Source organism: Lates calcarifer, unplaced genomic scaffold, assembly GCF_001640805.2.
Source record: "Lates calcarifer isolate ASB-BC8 unplaced genomic scaffold, TLL_Latcal_v3 scaffold_53_113, whole genome shotgun sequence".
NCBI lineage: Eukaryota > Metazoa > Chordata > Actinopteri > Centropomidae > Lates > Lates calcarifer.
Genome location: NW_026118165.1, coordinates 90,797 through 107,132, shown reverse-complemented (window position 1 = coordinate 107,132; position 16,336 = coordinate 90,797). Strand labels below are relative to the sequence as shown.

The window sequence follows — 16,336 nt, the reverse complement described above, 5'->3', positions numbered from 1 at the left end:
GTCTTTGTGAAACTGGCTCCTGGTGCTAAAAAATGAGCTGAGCTGACTTTGGGGGAGTTATCAGTGGACTGGGGAGGTGGACCAGTGGCCATCTGACCATTAGCTGTTGGGGTGATTGAGGTTGCAGCAAGGGCTCCTGGATGCTGAATTGGTTGAAGAGAGGATGCCTGTGGCTGGGACTGGAGATGGGGTAGGGGATGGCTGAGATCCTCCATGTTCTTCCTCATCTGGGTAACCACAGTTCGCAGGATGCTGTTCTGCTCTTGCAGACGTCGGATCTCTTCTGATGTCAGAGAGTCTACCTTTGGTGTGAGACCCTGTGTGTAGATAAATGTACACTCTGAACAGAATAGTGTAATGTATGCTTCTTAATTTTTTGCATAATTTCAAAGCACATCAACAAAACCATTGGTGATGTAACACTTCCACACATCCAAAGCTGTGCAATAGACTTAGTGCCTCTCATACAGCAGCCTTACACTTTAAAACTGAAACCAGGAACCATGCCATACACACTTAAAACATGACAACCGGATTCCCATATCCTTGTTAGTCAAAATCAGGAAGGAACCAGAGTGCACAGAAGAGATTGGGGTAATCCAAAAGGTAGAAGTAGAGCCAACAGCCTGGTGCTCATTTAGAGGAATTTGCCAAATTTCCGTCATGCGAGACCTAGCGAAAACTGCAGTAGTCAAAAACATGGATAAGCCAAAGATCATTGAGCTACACAGCCAGGTAAACCACCTGGATTAGAGTCTCTAAAACACTGGATAATGGGGAGCTGACCAAGTGAAAGTTTTCCAGAGTCTGAAAGATGAGATGAGCTTTCCTTTATAACTGTGTCTGTGGATGCATCATCTTCAGTATTTCTGATCAAAAAACATAAAAAGTGTAAAAGTGCCATCTTGTGACCAGTATGCACAAACTTTTGTACAGAATCACAGTGTGCCATGGCAAACTACAGGTCCAAGTTTTATGTTATGAAAGATACGACCTCACTTCCGTTGAATGATTGCAAATTTTTCCTTTATAGATCTCAAAACACTTTTAATTACTTGTGACCATGAGAGTACAACGGTGATAGATGCAAAGCTACATGCAGATCACATTCTCTAAGCCTAAGAGTGGTTTGAAAAAATATTTTTAGCATTTCCATGATTTTCCAAGAAAAACAACACCTAGTGGCCTACAAAGGACATCTGTGGGGCGTGAGAAGCTAATCGACCAAGTCTCATGTTACAATCACCCTTGATCATAGCACCACCTGCTGGTGCACAATTCTATACCACCCATGTAAATAAATTCACTTTTTAACTTAGGTATCAACAGGGTCCAAACCACACACCTAGGGCCCATTCAGGTCAAGACAAGTTGGACTTGCAGGCCCACAGGCAAGATGCAAGTTGCAGCACAGCAGCACAGACACTGAAAAACATTCCATCTAGATTTAAATATATCTGTTTGAAGAGGTACATTGCATTCAGAAAGTATTCAGACCCCTTCATTGTTTCCTCATTTTCTAATGTTGCATCCTTTTGCTTAAAAAAATAAATAAACAAATAAACCCTCATTAGTCTAAAATCAATGCCAAATAATGATGAAGTGAAAACAGAATTTAGTATTCAGACCCTTTGCTATGACAACTGAAATTTAGCTCAAGTTCCTCCCATTTCTCTGGATCATCTTTGAGATTTCCACCTTCTCCACCTTGATCAGAGTCCACCTGTCATAAATGCAATTGATTGGAAAGGCTCACACCTGTTTTTATATGAGGTGTCACAGCAAACAACACATATCAGAGCAAAAACCAAGCCCTGAAGTGGAAGGAATTGCCTGCAGAGCTGATAGACAGGATTGTATCAAGGCACAGATCTTTAGAAAGCTGCACTGCAAAAACTGAAATCTAAGTAAGACAAAATATCTTAAATTAAGGCAATATATGCTTGTTTTTTGTCTGACAAGATATTTCTTCTTACCACTTAGTTTTTATGTTAGAGCATTAAAACTACCTCAAGTGTTGCTGTCCTTAATTATCTTTATAAGATATTGTAACTTGTTACTAAGATTTTAATAACAGTTCTGAGTAAGTTAATGCTTGAAACTAGAATTGCCATAACTGTAACGCTGTTTGATCAACACTGACAAGTACAAAACTGCTTTGTCAAAATTTCTTATTCAAAGCATCTTATCCTTTTCATCTCTTCACATAAGCAATCAATAACCAAATGAAATTAATTGTTTTATTATTAATCTGCTGTTAACACAACATAGAAATTATGTATTTGTAAAGACAAAATAAAGTACAGAGCAAAGACAGTACTTATCAATGTCAAACTGATGCTTTAAGACAGACTTTCTGTTTAGCTTGTCTCATTCCTTAGCAAATTAAAGTTAGTGAGTCCTGTGCTAACATCTCATTTGGAATACAATGGTTGCCATTACATTCATATGGCAAAGACCATGTGGTTATTAACATAAAGAATGCCATGTGATAATTTGCTATTGGCTGCCTGCTATGCCCAGTGTTACTACAGCTCATACCAGAAGACATCGCATTGGCCTACTCATGCAAGTCAGACCCCAGTGGTAAATGGGAATCACTTGAGCTCATCCAGTTCCTGAAAAATGAGGTCCAAAGTAGAGAGAGAGCACCTCAGCTTACCAGACCAGGTAACACACAAAGGGACATTCCAGTACACCAAATGATAAATCATTTAGTAAGCCAACCTCTGTTTGTTGAAAGCAAAACTAAAAAATGGAGTATGCCCTCAGCAACTGCATCGCACACAGCAAGTAACATCCCCCAGATCTGCATCTATTGTGATAGTGATAATCATAAACCAGATTACTGTCCAGACAATTCTGTGGCTGCTTGCAAAGAGAAATAAAATAAAAAAAATAAAAATAAAAAACAGGGGAGATGCTATGTGTGCCTTGGCCAATAAGGTGTTTCATGTGCCTTATGTGGTCACAGATTTTACACGGCGCTTGTATGTTAAGTCTAGTGGTCAGCCTAAAAAAACATTGCACTTTTCACTTGTGCTGTCACCAGGGCAGTGCATTAGAGTTAGTTTTTAGTTAGTTTTACCAGATTGTGTAAAATAATTTATTCTGACAATGCCAAAACATTCATAAGAGCGGGCCAAGACCTAAAAGAACTGTGGAGTTCAATCAGAGGATCAGAGCTTGTCGAGTTTTCCACAGACAAGGGCATTACCTGGAATTTTATTGCAGAGGGAGCTGCTTGGTGGGGTGGCTTTTGAGAAAGATCTGTAAAAATATGTCTAAAAAAGATTTTGGGGAGAGCGTCACTAAACTTTGAGGAATTGACAACTATACCCACAGAGGTGGAAGCTGTGTTGAATTCCAGGCCTCTCTCCTATGTACATAATGATGCATCATACCCCAGGCACTCACACCCTTCTCACTTCTTGCAAAACACTTACTTCACTGCCACCAAAGACTATGTTTCCACCATCTCAAGCAACCAATGTGAGCAGAGAGGACATGGGCAGGAGATGGAGGTACCAACACAAACTTTTATTTAGCTTTTAGCTGGCAAAGGGACTACCTGATGGACTTGAAATCTGCTCATTAGTGTGAAATACCATTTCCCACTGTGCTGAAAGTGGGAAACGTCATCCTGATCGGAGAGGACAGCACACTCAGGCAGACTTGGAAGATGGACAGGATAACAGAACTGTTTCAGGGAGAGATGGACTTATTCATTCCTGTACTGTTCGCACTGCTACAGGCAGTCTGTTGAGAAGGCCTGTTCAGTTAATATATCCTTTGAAGATGGTGGTAGGATAGGAAATGGCAGGGAAATCCATCCATCCATCCATTATCTATACTGCTTATCCGTCAAGGGTCGCAGGGGGGGCTGTGGGAGGAAGCAGGAGTACCTGGAGAGAACTCACACAGGCACAGAGGGAACATACAAACTCCACACACAAAATAATTGTAGTAATAAGTCATCTTAAGACACCTTAGGAAGCCTGGTTGAGAGGTGAAATGTCTTCAATAAAGGTTGACCGATTCATCGGTTGGCTGATTAATTAGGCTGATTATTGCCATTTTTTAAATAATAGGCATTGGCTGATTCCTAATGGGTACATCAGTGGGCAAAAACATGTTGTTGCTGTGTGACACTCCCCCTTGTGCCAGTCAAATTGCCATTCTATCGCTGCAGATCACAGTGGATGGTAACTACGGATGGGCATTTTGATTACTTTTTGAAGTTGATTGATCAAGCCAATTTGAGTCGATTAATCGTGATGTCATTGTTAAGACGTGTCCTCCACCCAAACCAAAATAATGATATGTTGTCATGTCAGGTCATGTTTTTTGCAGCGTAGTGTACAGATGCACTAACTTTAACTCCCAAGCCCCACTCATCAACAATGCAACTCAAACTAGCAGTGATGTTCTCAGCAGTGTGTCTCATCTGTGCTGTGAGTCTGGAGCACAGGACCAGAAATGTTCTGGTCACCGTCCATGTAACGGCAGGTGACAGTGCCATAAAACTCTGATGTGAGAGTTGTCCATGCAGCGGTTGTTCTTGCTACTTTGTTGGCTTCCATCAAGTTCTTTTTTAGAGCTGTTGCTGCCTCATTGTACTATTTTTCAATTTGGCCAGTAATGGTCTTCCATGAAGGCATGGTGTATTCAGGTTCCATGAGCCTTTGACAGCCCCACTCTTGTTTAAATCACCAAAGCTATTTGTTTTTTGTTCCTGTCGTTTGCTGTTTGTTATAATGTCTATGTCTAAAATAACTATAATCTTAAACCAGATGAAGGATGTTTACTTAAGGATCTGGATCTTAAGAAACAAGCTGAGCAAACAGCCACTCTCAACATCCTATGTCCATGTTGCAGAGAAACTACTGATTTTAATTACTTGGTCCATTTGTTTTGGAGTTAATGAGACCTCTGTAGATGATTCAGCTCCCAGTAAAAACCTCCTGAACAATGGACACTGAAGGAATCCTAACCTAAAATCAAGCTAAGCATCTAGCAACAACCTGAGCTAACGTAAGCTACAGCTCATTTAACAGCCCACTTCACTTCTTCTTATTGCTGACGTCTGTTCCAGTGTTTTGCTTGCAACACACAGAGAGAAGATGCGCACTTGGGCAGACACAGAACCATAAACATTAGTTCTATGTCTCTGAAGTAAAACATAAATCTGCTCCCACCCCAAACCAAATAAAAGTTAGGCAAATAAAAATTCTTTAAAAAAAGAAAAGCTGTGAACTATGCTTACCGATTCGACTAATTGATTATTCATGCACATCCCTAATGGTAACTTTTGGAAACTTTTATTTAAAATACAGAAGTGCACTGCAGTGCAGTGTAATTGTAAATTCTTTTCTTGTAACCATTTGTGATGTCTAAACGTGAAACATGAAGTGTGAAAGATCACCCTAGGGGTGGGGTGCCACATCTGGAGGCACACAAAGAGGTGCCAAAGGGCAAATAAGATCAAGGACCCTTTTGTTCACCTTGGGGGGGGGCGTTCCTCAGGTATAAGAGTCTAGATGTCCCTATGTTCAGGGTCTTTTGCCATCTCCTGACTGCTCGGGTGGTGACTGACATTTTTCTTGCCAGGAAAATAAAACCCTGTCGGCTGGCAGAAGTCTCTAGCAATTTTGTGTATCATTTGTTATTATTATTAAACTGTGATATTTTATCAGATGCAGAGGGGAAAAAAGGAAATCGAAAAATCGTTAATCAGCCAAATAAAAATCAGCATCATTATTTTGGCCATTGCTGCCCCTGATTTCTAAAGACTGGCAATGGCCACAGGAAAACCCATATCAGATGACCTCTAGTCTTCAAGTATCTATAACCAAGTCCAGTTGCCCTTGATTAAACCCTTCTGGGAAAGGGGATAATACTTCCCTCGTACTCTATCTGCCGTCTGCCTTAACCAGCACAATGGTGAAAAAGTCTTTGGTAACTGTAAATTACATTAATGACCTTTTGCCAGTGGTCCAGTTAACACACTTGAGCAGTGCTGTGGCATGCTGAGCTTTGATAATGACAACAATCTGCACCTACATGACCTTCAATGATAATTTGCAAACTCACTCACACTAAGTCATGCAGGCTCCTAAAGAGAAAATGCCATTTTAAAAAGCCAAGCCATGTTAAGCTTTCAGTGACAGGGAGGGTTGTATGCATTTCCTGGAATTTACAAGTATTCATTACTGAGATTAGTTAGTTTGACATACTAGCAGGTGGGTGCCTGCTAACACCTCCGCTTCACATAGTAATTGGCCATTAACAATGTTTCTGAGACTTGAACTTGCTATTTCTCAGTTCTATGGTTTCCATAGCGGGCTGTTCTTACAGTTCTTTACAGTTTGATTATTCTGATAATTTCTGTTGTTTTATTGTTGTATTTGAACCAACACATGTAAACCTGCACATCAGTTCATTAAGGTAAAGGAGACCATTTACAACATAGTAATTACAACCTTTACATTGAGCTCCTGCAAGGTCTGACCAAATGTCACATTTGTAGTAAATTTTTCAAATATGCAGGTAACAATATTTGGAGCTTCACGCCACTGGGCTCGAGCATATTACAACCTTGGTTTTCTAACTGGCTATTTCCTCTTTAAAATTAGATAAGTCAGTATATGTATACAACTGTAAAAACTGTCAGTTCACCACACAATCTATCAAACATTTCATAAACATAGTAAATGTTGAGGAGTGACAATCACTGATTGTTCCTTGCCATGTGGATGAACAGTTGCTTGCTTTGCTTTGCTTTGGCTAATGGGCTAGCACTTTTTAATAGTTCTAATAGTCTGCACAGTCTAAGATGTGTTCTTACCTGTATTGCCTGGTCTCTCTTCGTATTAATAGTACATAGTAAGACAGTCAAGTCCTGCAGCTCTTGTTCTCTCTCCCTCAGCTCTGCTTTTGCCTGACAGAGACCAACATAGAGCCTCTGTTAGAATCATTATTGATTACACGAATAATATAAGATCGATCGATGCAGGATGAAGAATCTATGATGAATCTATATTTCTGCTGCAGCAAACTGAGTTCAACATACTCACTGATGAAGAAAAGGTACTTCAATTTACCTTTGAACTACACTATCACAGAAACGTATATGACAGACTGATTTAGTGAAGCTAAAAAGGAATAATTATAAAATGCATCACTACAAACAAATTTTTGGAATGAAAAAGAGTGCATAGTGATTCAGTTTTTTTGGCCCCAATCTGGTCTGTGTCCTCTTACTCATATTTACTTAAATACTAATTACACACACTGATCTAACAATTGTTGTCTACTTAAATCTGACACATCTTACCACAAAATAAATTCTTAAATATTAAGCTCGATTATATTATTCAGTTAATACACTTTTTTATTGATAGATGAAAGAAAAATTAACTAGGTAATCCTGAAAGGGACAGACATATTGTTGGATTTGTTAGAAATCTTGTTTTTTAGAGGATCCTCTTCATATTATAAGATTATTTTTTGTTATTGCGACATATTTTCTCATTATTACTAGTTACCAAATTACCCTGTTTTTACAAGAAACTCTTATTCTAATAACAACAAAATCAGTATAACAGACACACAACTTGGAAAGTCCAGCTCTCTCTGCATTGCAGTGTTTGTCTGACATGTGCTACCACTGTCATACAGATTTTCAGCCCTTTACAGCCCTTGGACTGATCTTAGAACAACATTTCCGGAGAAGTCTGTGAGAAAAGTAGAGAGCTTGTGGGTACAGTTCAGAGGTGGGTTTTGTCTGAGATGGCCAAGATCAGATCATTATATTAACAGGTATGCACCAATAAAGCAACATACACTATGTAGTGGTGGTATAATGTATGAGTGACTGACCTGATCTCTGGCGTGGGTCAGGTCTTGTATTAGCTGCTCATTGGCAAGGGAGTGTTTGGCCTTCATGTCCTCACAGTGTCTCTGCCACTCCAACTCCATCTGGATTTGCATCTGTTCTAAGACCCTTTCTCTTGCCAAACCAGCACTCAGCTGCTGCTTGTACCTAGCAAAACACACAAACACATTTTATAGATCTCAAGAACAACTCAGACCAGATCATGAGTCATATCTTCAAAGCTGCATTACCATATCTTTTTTTCTCCCTTTGTTTTTGGCTAGCCTTTTTTCAAAATCCAATATCCTCTCACCTCTCCATCTCCTCCCTGCTCCACTCCAGCTCATTCTTAAGTTTGGTTTCTCTCTCCTGCAGGGCGACTATCTCTGTATCCTTGACAACCATATTGCTGGAGACATGATTGATGTACTTCTCCCAGTGAATTTGAGTTGTTTCTACCTCTGTGCGAAGCCTTTGAAAACAGGAATACACAGACAAACAGACAGACAGACAGAAACACAGACACACACACAGTATAACAGAGGTTCTCAATTTCATGCCAATGTGGTGGTTTTTGTGTTTTGTATTTTTCCCCATCAGTGTATGTCTTACCTCTGGATTGTCTCATCTTTCTTTTTCATGGCATCCTCCTGGTCCTCTTGTATGTGGCGTACCTGTGCATCCAGAACTTTCATATGCTTCTGTAGTCTGACAATGCGTTTCTCAGCCTTTCGCAGCTGTTCTGTGTGGGCCTGATGCTGAGCCTCCAGTTGAGCATCACACTGCTTCAGAGCCTTGACCACATTCTCATATCTTGACATAAACAGCCATAAAGTTGAAATTTAGATAACTTGCAGTTTTATGCACAACTGATTTGGCTGTTCAGCACAAGGTGACATGAACAGTTATTACTGCTACAGCTGAATATGAGAAACAGGCACAGCTGCTAGCTTTGAGGCTGCTTAATAGCTTGAGCTTTTCATTTTTTGATGACCCACGACTATGGAGGATGGAAACTGCCAAAAATCAAAAAGAACTAAAGAAATGAATAAATGACTCAATAAATAAAGTAATATACCATTAAATACTCCTAAGTATTATTAAAAACAAAAGTAGGTTTTAATTGTTATTAATTACTTAACTATTAACTTGAGTCAGGAGGGGTCAGAATGGGTTATTGTCTGTGTAAGCTCCAATCACATCATACAATCATGGTATTCACTGTCCATTTGAGATTGGATGTGGGCTATAAGCACTGGACATCACCAAGCATGGTGCTTCTTTCCACTGTGAGATTGGATTACATTTTGCAGGAGAATAATGCTCAAACTGTCGCACAAATAGCACAAATAATCATCAAAGTAAGTAACCATCGAATGTTTAGATTTTTCTTCTTTAATAGTCTTATACATTATATTTCCATCCATCATACAAAGTAATTTTATCATTTTGCTGTTGAATAGCAACTTCAGTCAGCATAGCTAGCAAAAACTAGCTTACAGTCACTGTAACAGAAAAATTATTATTACTAATGATAACAGTAGTGTTACATGAGTGCGTGTTCATGTGCTGCAGTGTCACAGAGTATTGTTCAATGCATGTCCACACTCAGTGATTACTTGTTTACTTGTATTGTAGTTATTGAGCTACTTATTCATTAGCCCACCAGAATGGTTGCCAGCTGGTTGCCAGAAGAAGTACCTGACTAAGAGGACATTGTGTTATCAATTACTCACTTCTTAATGTTGTCATCCTCTGTCTGCTTCAGCTTGGTCTCCATCTGTTTCACCTCATCCTTAAGCTCCTTTATCCTGAGACAAAGGACAGTTACCACACCTGAAACACATGTAGGTAGACAGACAGACACACACACAGACACACACACACACACACACACACACACAGACACACACAGACACACACACACACACAGTTAAGTTAAAGGTGCATACCTGTAGTTCTTGACAGATGTGAGGTCCTTGATCTCCCGGTCTTTGTCTTGTAGCTGGGTTTGTATCTGCTGACAGAACTCCTCAGATGCTTTGAGGGCCTCTGTAGCCTGCAGCTGAGCCTGACAATGAACCTCTGTCTCTTTAGACAGCACCTGCACCTGGAAAAGGACACACACAAGCAGTAACAAATGGTGATGACAACATTAGGTGTACGTGTAGGTGTAGACTAGGCATGGGAAAATTCAACCAGAAAGTTTAACAAGAAAATCAAACATGTAAATCTGCTGTCATAGTTTATTTACATCATTTATATGTATAATACTACTATGCTACATAAAAAGTAGTAAAAAAGTTGTGAATTTCACAACTTCACAATAACAGAACTACTTTGCATAACGTACATACTGTGTACAGTACTTGTGTGTAGTTTTTCTGTGCACCTTGTGCTACAAACCTAGTGCAAACAAACAACATAAATGGACTCATTACTTGAATGAAACATGTTCACAGTGAGATATCATCCCTTTACTCTCCTCACCTTAAGATCATGAGACAGCACCACAGTGTGCATCTCATCCATTTTCAAGTTGAACTCATGTTCCCGCTGCCTGAGCTCACTATCAAAAGCTGCTGTCATTTCCTGTTAGCCAGAGGAGAGTAATTAGAGATGTTATGTGTAGAATTTTAACATTATTACATTCATTGTGAGATGTAGGCATAATTTGTATAAAGAAACGCATCAGCGTTCTTCGGTCCCAACTAGCCAATGTGGTGCCAGTTCAAATTTGCTTAGTTGCTATACAGCGTGATACTATAATTAACAATTAATAATAATTAACAAACTTGCAAGTGAGCTGCTGGTGCTCTGGTCAGGACTTGCTTAACTGCCATCAGTAGCTGCTCCCATCTGCTGGGGAGTTAACTCTAACTAACATCTGTTTGGATGAATCTACTCAGCTGAATCATCTGCTACTGACAGTCCATGTGTAGCTGTATGGGATAGCATTTATTTATCTTAAATATATAATGATAATCTCCTGTGGTGCAGGTTTTTTATTATTCTTGCTGCTGCTCTGCACACGTAGTTCCAAAACATATGTGTCTTGTATCTTGTTCATTTTGCATTTGCCAAAGGAAACATAATGAGAATTATGTTCTCAATTTAGCTGATAATGAGCACTTTGCACTACACAGCAAACAACAGCAAACAACAATGTTGTTCACTTGTTTAACATAGAAAGTTCTCAGGATAAATTCTGAGAAGCACTTTAGGAAACTGTCATGAGGTCAGCTCTTTGACCTGTCAGTGTCTGTCTGTCTTGTCTGTTTCTGTGTTGACTGCCCCTCCCCCTTGCTTTTCCCCTCCTGCTGGATCTGCCTGTTTGCCTCTCCACACCTGCCTTACCTTTGCAATTACACCCATCTGTTTCCTATCAACTCATCACCCAGGATGCACTTAACCCCTGCTCCTGCATTCAGTCCCTGCCGGATCGTCACTCCTGTTCATGGTTTGTCAAGAGAGAAGTTCGGCTCTTCTTAGTCTTACGCCAGCCTTTGCTTTAGTACTAGTCTGTTCGTTACTCACCTTGTTTTCTCTGTTCATTTCCTGCCTGCCAGCCTACCTGCCATTCCCTCCAGTCCACCTGCCACTCATTTTTCCATCAGGACCAGCATCAACAGCAGCACAACCTTCCACCCCCAATCCCTAAAATAAACTTTGTTTGGCCTTCAGTCTGTGTTCTGCTTTTGGGGTTCCTAGTCCAGACGTGACAGAAACATTAGTAATTCTGATGTAACTGAATCATTCACTGATTTTGGAGTTAGCATATCAAAACTGAATTTGAGATCAATACTGATATCCAGCTCTACTGACATACTGAGTTAGCTTTTTATAATGGGAATTTCATTATCTTATTATGTTGTTAGAATTCAAACAATTCTTATGGCGCCATCTACCTCAATAAAAAAGGGAGATAGTGAAGGTGAGTAAAGAAAGAGAAAGCACAAGAGAGGGAGATGGAGAAAGAATGAGAAATGGAATGAGAAACAGCATGGTGCATGAGAGATAAATCTCTGTGAGCGGAGACAGAGAGAGAACTTGAAATAAACCTGTGTCCCCCTGACTTTACAAATTCTCATTGTGCCCCAAAATTTATACAGAAATGTTTTTTTAATCCTTCTCAGTTGACAGTGTGTAATTATGATGTTCTCCTTGAATAAAAGTGGTTCAACATTAATCAAAGATAAAGAAGAGAAAGTTAAAACTACATTTTAGTATAAAGCCTCTATTTATTAAGGTCAACGTGATATTAAAACTAGCCAATTGGGAAGAACTAATAAATACAGAGCAATTTAAAGAAAATATAGAAATTGAGTAATTGTAATCTGTTCTGTCCAGTAGTGCTGTGCACCCCACCATATTTTAGGATACAGTAAATGAAGGATGATTATAAATATGTTCCCTTGTTATTTAATGAGCATCAGATGAACAGTACATACCCTTCCTAAAGCCAACACAAGCCTACAAGATTCATCCTCTCCTGTTTGTCACTCAGCATTATCACCTGCTCATCTTACATGATAGACACCTTTGTCATCTTACCTATATACACTAATCAGCCACAACATTAAAACCGCTGACAGGTGAAGCGAATAACACTAATCATTTTGTTCCAATACAATGTTCTGCTAGGAAACCATGGGATCTGGGATCATCAGATTGGGATCTGGGGAGTTCGGAGTTTGGAACATTTAACAATCACATGCTTACAGTGTTGGGTTAAAGGCTTTTATATTCTGTACAAATAACTGTTGTGTTAGCTGAGCTGTGCTTTTATACGTTACAGTGCCACTTTATAAATAGTTAGCAATTGTGTATTTATGTAGTTACATGTATATACTGTCAGTATGCATATGTTAATGTTTGTATACTGATTTGTGTCTTTATCTCTGTAACATTCCAGTTTTACAATGAACAATGAACAAAAGTGAAAGAATGAACAAACTAAGTGAAACAAAACTTCAGTAAACCACGAGAAAAGTCAAGCCTTGTGTGTTTTTTGGAGAACGTATAGATGTTAACTGGCTGTCTAGCTGCGCAGGAGAGTACGCGCTGCAAGGGCAGTACAAGTGTTGTTGCCATGGCAGGATGTGCTTGGTCTGCAACAACATTTAGGTGGGTGGTGCATGTCAAAGTAACATCCAGATGAATGTCAGGATCAAAGGTTTCCCAGCAGAAAATTGTATTGTGGCAAAAAGATCAGTGTTACCTGTCAGTGGTTTTAATGTTGTGGCTGATCAGTGTATTTGTGTGTGGGGACACACATGCATACTTGGAAAAGTGCTGTTTGCATGATAACAAAGCCAACAGATTCAGACACCAGTCAGAGTCACAGTGAGAGCTCTTTTGTCTGGGTTCATCCTAAAGGTCTGCTGCTGCTCCTCCCTGAATGTCTGGCTGCTCTACCAGTTATTTCAGTCCTGCAGACTGGATGGCTCTCCACTATACAGAGCCAACTGCAAGGAATTGTAACACAAGATATAGAGCATATTACTGTGAGGAGTTGCTTTGTGACATCGCTGTGCATATGTATCAGCAGCCCAATATATCTTACACTGCATTAAATAAATGTATCTGTTATTTTACAGGGAACTAGCGAAGGCGGTAGAAGTTTTATTCACACTAAAACATAGCTCAACCTTATGACACATTAAGAATTAAACAATACTTATAGACATCAGACAAAAACAGTTTCAGACATCTTGTGTGAAGATGTGTACTTCATTGGGTCCTTTTTTAGGATGAACACTGAGCTTGTTGGGACCAGTAGGCCTCATGGGGACCAAAGCCTGGTCCTAATAAGTCTAAAAATAATTTCTGAGGTCCTGATTAGTTTAGGGATAAGGTGTGAATTGAAGATATGTAAAGGTTAGGGTTAGGCATGAACTGGTTAAAGTTAAGGTTAAAGTTAGGGTTAGGCTGCCCATAGTGAATGGAAGTCAATGAAATGTCCTAACAAGGATAGCTGCGCAAACCTGTGTGTGCACGCATGTGTGCGCGCGTTTACCTGTCTCTGTAGGGTCAGTTCTCCCTCTAGATCTTGTATTCTGCGCTGCAAATCCCATGTCATCCTCTCATACTCCTCTGTTTGCTTTTGAATTTCATCAGCCAAGGAGCTACCATCCAACCACATTAAGATAAACACACACACACACACACACACACACACAAACACAAAAGAGTTGAAACCAAATGAACAATGTGCAATAATGTGTTATAAAACAAAAACAGACTTTGAAAAAAAGACATGTTGAAATAAAAACTGCTATAATGACATGTAATAAATTCTGCTTTTGTGAAAAAAAGCTAAGTGAGCATTTCTAAATGATAATAAAAAAGGTTTATGGTATATTTGGGGATTAGAGGCAAAAAGAGGAAAAAGGCAAACTGAATTCTCCTTACTTTCTATGTATATAAATCATACCAATACTACAGCTATTATGTATAATTTTTTTTGCCTCATTCAAAAGTGACAAATAAGAGCTGGCCTTACAAGAGATGTGCTGTACCTTTTGTGGTGCGCCACTGACTGAGAATGTCATAGACCCTACAATTTTTTACTTCTTCTGAACAAGTGTTCACAGTTATCTACAGATCTACAGAAAGTTGAAAAAAAAAGATGTAAAATACGTACTGCCAAAGTTTCTCTAAAATCTTGCAAAAGTCCAACTTGCACGATCTTAAGAAACTTATGCGAGATCTTGCAGAACTTTCTTGAGAGTACATCTTTTTTTTTTCAACCTCCAGATTTTTTTCACTCCATATCCCCTCCCACCCTTCATAGTTATCTACCATTATGAAAATCTGTCTCTTTACAATAGTGAACATTTAGTAAGGTGCATCAGGGTGTTATTCCAAGCACTAAAAGCAGTTTTAAAAAGTTTGTACAAATTCTCAAGAAAATGTTGCTCTCTTATGCATGTCATTTCAACACCGATCACTGGCAGCTCCTGCACACAGAGCACCACGTTGTGTTTGTCCTGAGGGTGTAGTTGAGGTCCTCTATGTTTTTCTTTGATGGCAAATGACCAGAATGTCAAAACTCACAGCAACAAGTAACATTTTTAAACATACAAGATAGTGTCTTAAAATCTATATGAATATGTCCTGATAAGATGTTGCTGTGATGTAAAAAAATACAGAGGCCAACACCTGTTCAGTGTTGGAAGTTGTTAAGATATACACACTAACATGGCCTGGCTGCTCTGGTCTCTGTCTTACAATACTGACATCAGCAATCAATAACAAAAAATTTAGTCTAGTGGAGAACATCAATGTGGGTTTTTAAGGAGATATAAATTACATGTAAATTTCTCTTTGAGAACTACAATTCTGACCAAATGTGCACAAATTTCAAAAGAAAAGACTTATTTCTTCAAAATGTACTTTAATTTCATTTGAAATTTAAACATAATACATAACACCTTAATCTTTCTGCTTCATTCTTAAAAGAAACCACAGCTAGCCAGTGAAGGCATACAAGGATCTGATATGTGATATGTTCTCTAACATGTGTGTTCAGAGTGAATTTTAGAGGCTATGCCACTCGAAAACTGAAGGAAGGTTGTGGTGGGAAAATTAAATATATAAATACTTTCATTCTAGGGCTTAATGAAAACACTATAAGTTATATGCACCTTTGACCAAGAAGTATTTTGCAAGTTTATATGTCCCATGATTCTGTGCAGTTTCAAACTAGTTCTTTGTGTCTTTAAAACCACATCCCTCACTTTGCTTACAACATCATCCACCCTTTCCTTAACATTGAAATTTCTAAATATTTAACTATCTAACAAACTAAAACTGACTCTGGCTTTAAATTAAAATAGTCTAGTAAGCTAGTATAAGCTAGTATTACAAAGTCACTTGCTGACTGAAGTGATTAAAGAAAAAAAGGCCTGGGGTGGCCACACTGGTGCGATGTGTTGAGTGCTCAAGTGATACTAGCTGCATAGACTAATGGTTAATGGGTATGATCTGTGGCTTCAGCCCTTCCTGTGGTGCAAAAAAGTTCCCACTCTCAAAGAAGCAAAACTCCACCTTCACCTGCTGTCACAGTATTCTCACTCTCTTCCTCTTGACTCACCACGTGAGCTTGTCCAGCTGCAACTTGTGCTGAGCAGCACTGTGCTGACTTTTCCTGAGCTCCTCCTGCCTCTCCTCAGCCTCTCTGGATCTCTGGTCCTCAACTTTGGCAATCTGCATATGGAGCTGGCTCAGCTCCTCCTGCCTGTAAATCACAACAGCATTTCAGTATCACTTGATCAATCAAGTGATCAAGTGATACAGTCACTGTGTCTGCTGCGAGCCATTATTGTTTCTCTTAGGCCTAGCTTCGGGATTAAATATAATGCAGTACTCTGGACTGCATTTATATAGTGCTTTTCTAGTAATTTCAATAACTCAAAGCACTTTACTCTACAGGTCACATTCACCCATTCACACATT

General features: G+C 39.3%; 1 protein-coding gene across 4 annotated transcripts in view; it reads right to left on the bottom strand.

Annotated features, from left to right (window-relative positions):
* Positions 1-16,336, bottom strand: part of ccdc57 (coiled-coil domain containing 57) — a 32,539-nt gene that overhangs the window by 7,850 nt on the left and 8,353 nt on the right. For 2 of the 4 annotated variants that reach the window (XM_018674358.2, XM_018674360.2), the window contains exons 4-13: positions 15,975-16,118; positions 13,896-14,004; positions 10,367-10,468; positions 9,829-9,986; positions 9,613-9,687; positions 8,489-8,689; positions 8,190-8,348; positions 7,882-8,044; positions 6,848-6,940; positions 98-317 (exon numbers count right to left, since the gene is read on the bottom strand). In XM_018674358.2, coding sequence (XP_018529874.1) covers positions 98-317; positions 6,848-6,940; positions 7,882-8,044; positions 8,190-8,348; positions 8,489-8,689; positions 9,613-9,687; positions 9,829-9,986; positions 10,367-10,468; positions 13,896-14,004; positions 15,975-16,118 — 1,424 coding nt within the window. The remainder of the gene's footprint in view (positions 1-97; positions 318-6,847; positions 6,941-7,881; positions 8,045-8,189; positions 8,349-8,488; positions 8,690-9,612; positions 9,688-9,828; positions 9,987-10,366; positions 10,469-13,895; positions 14,005-15,974; positions 16,119-16,336) is intronic. The other 2 variants (XM_018674359.2, XM_018674361.2) reach the window with 2 other exon arrangements.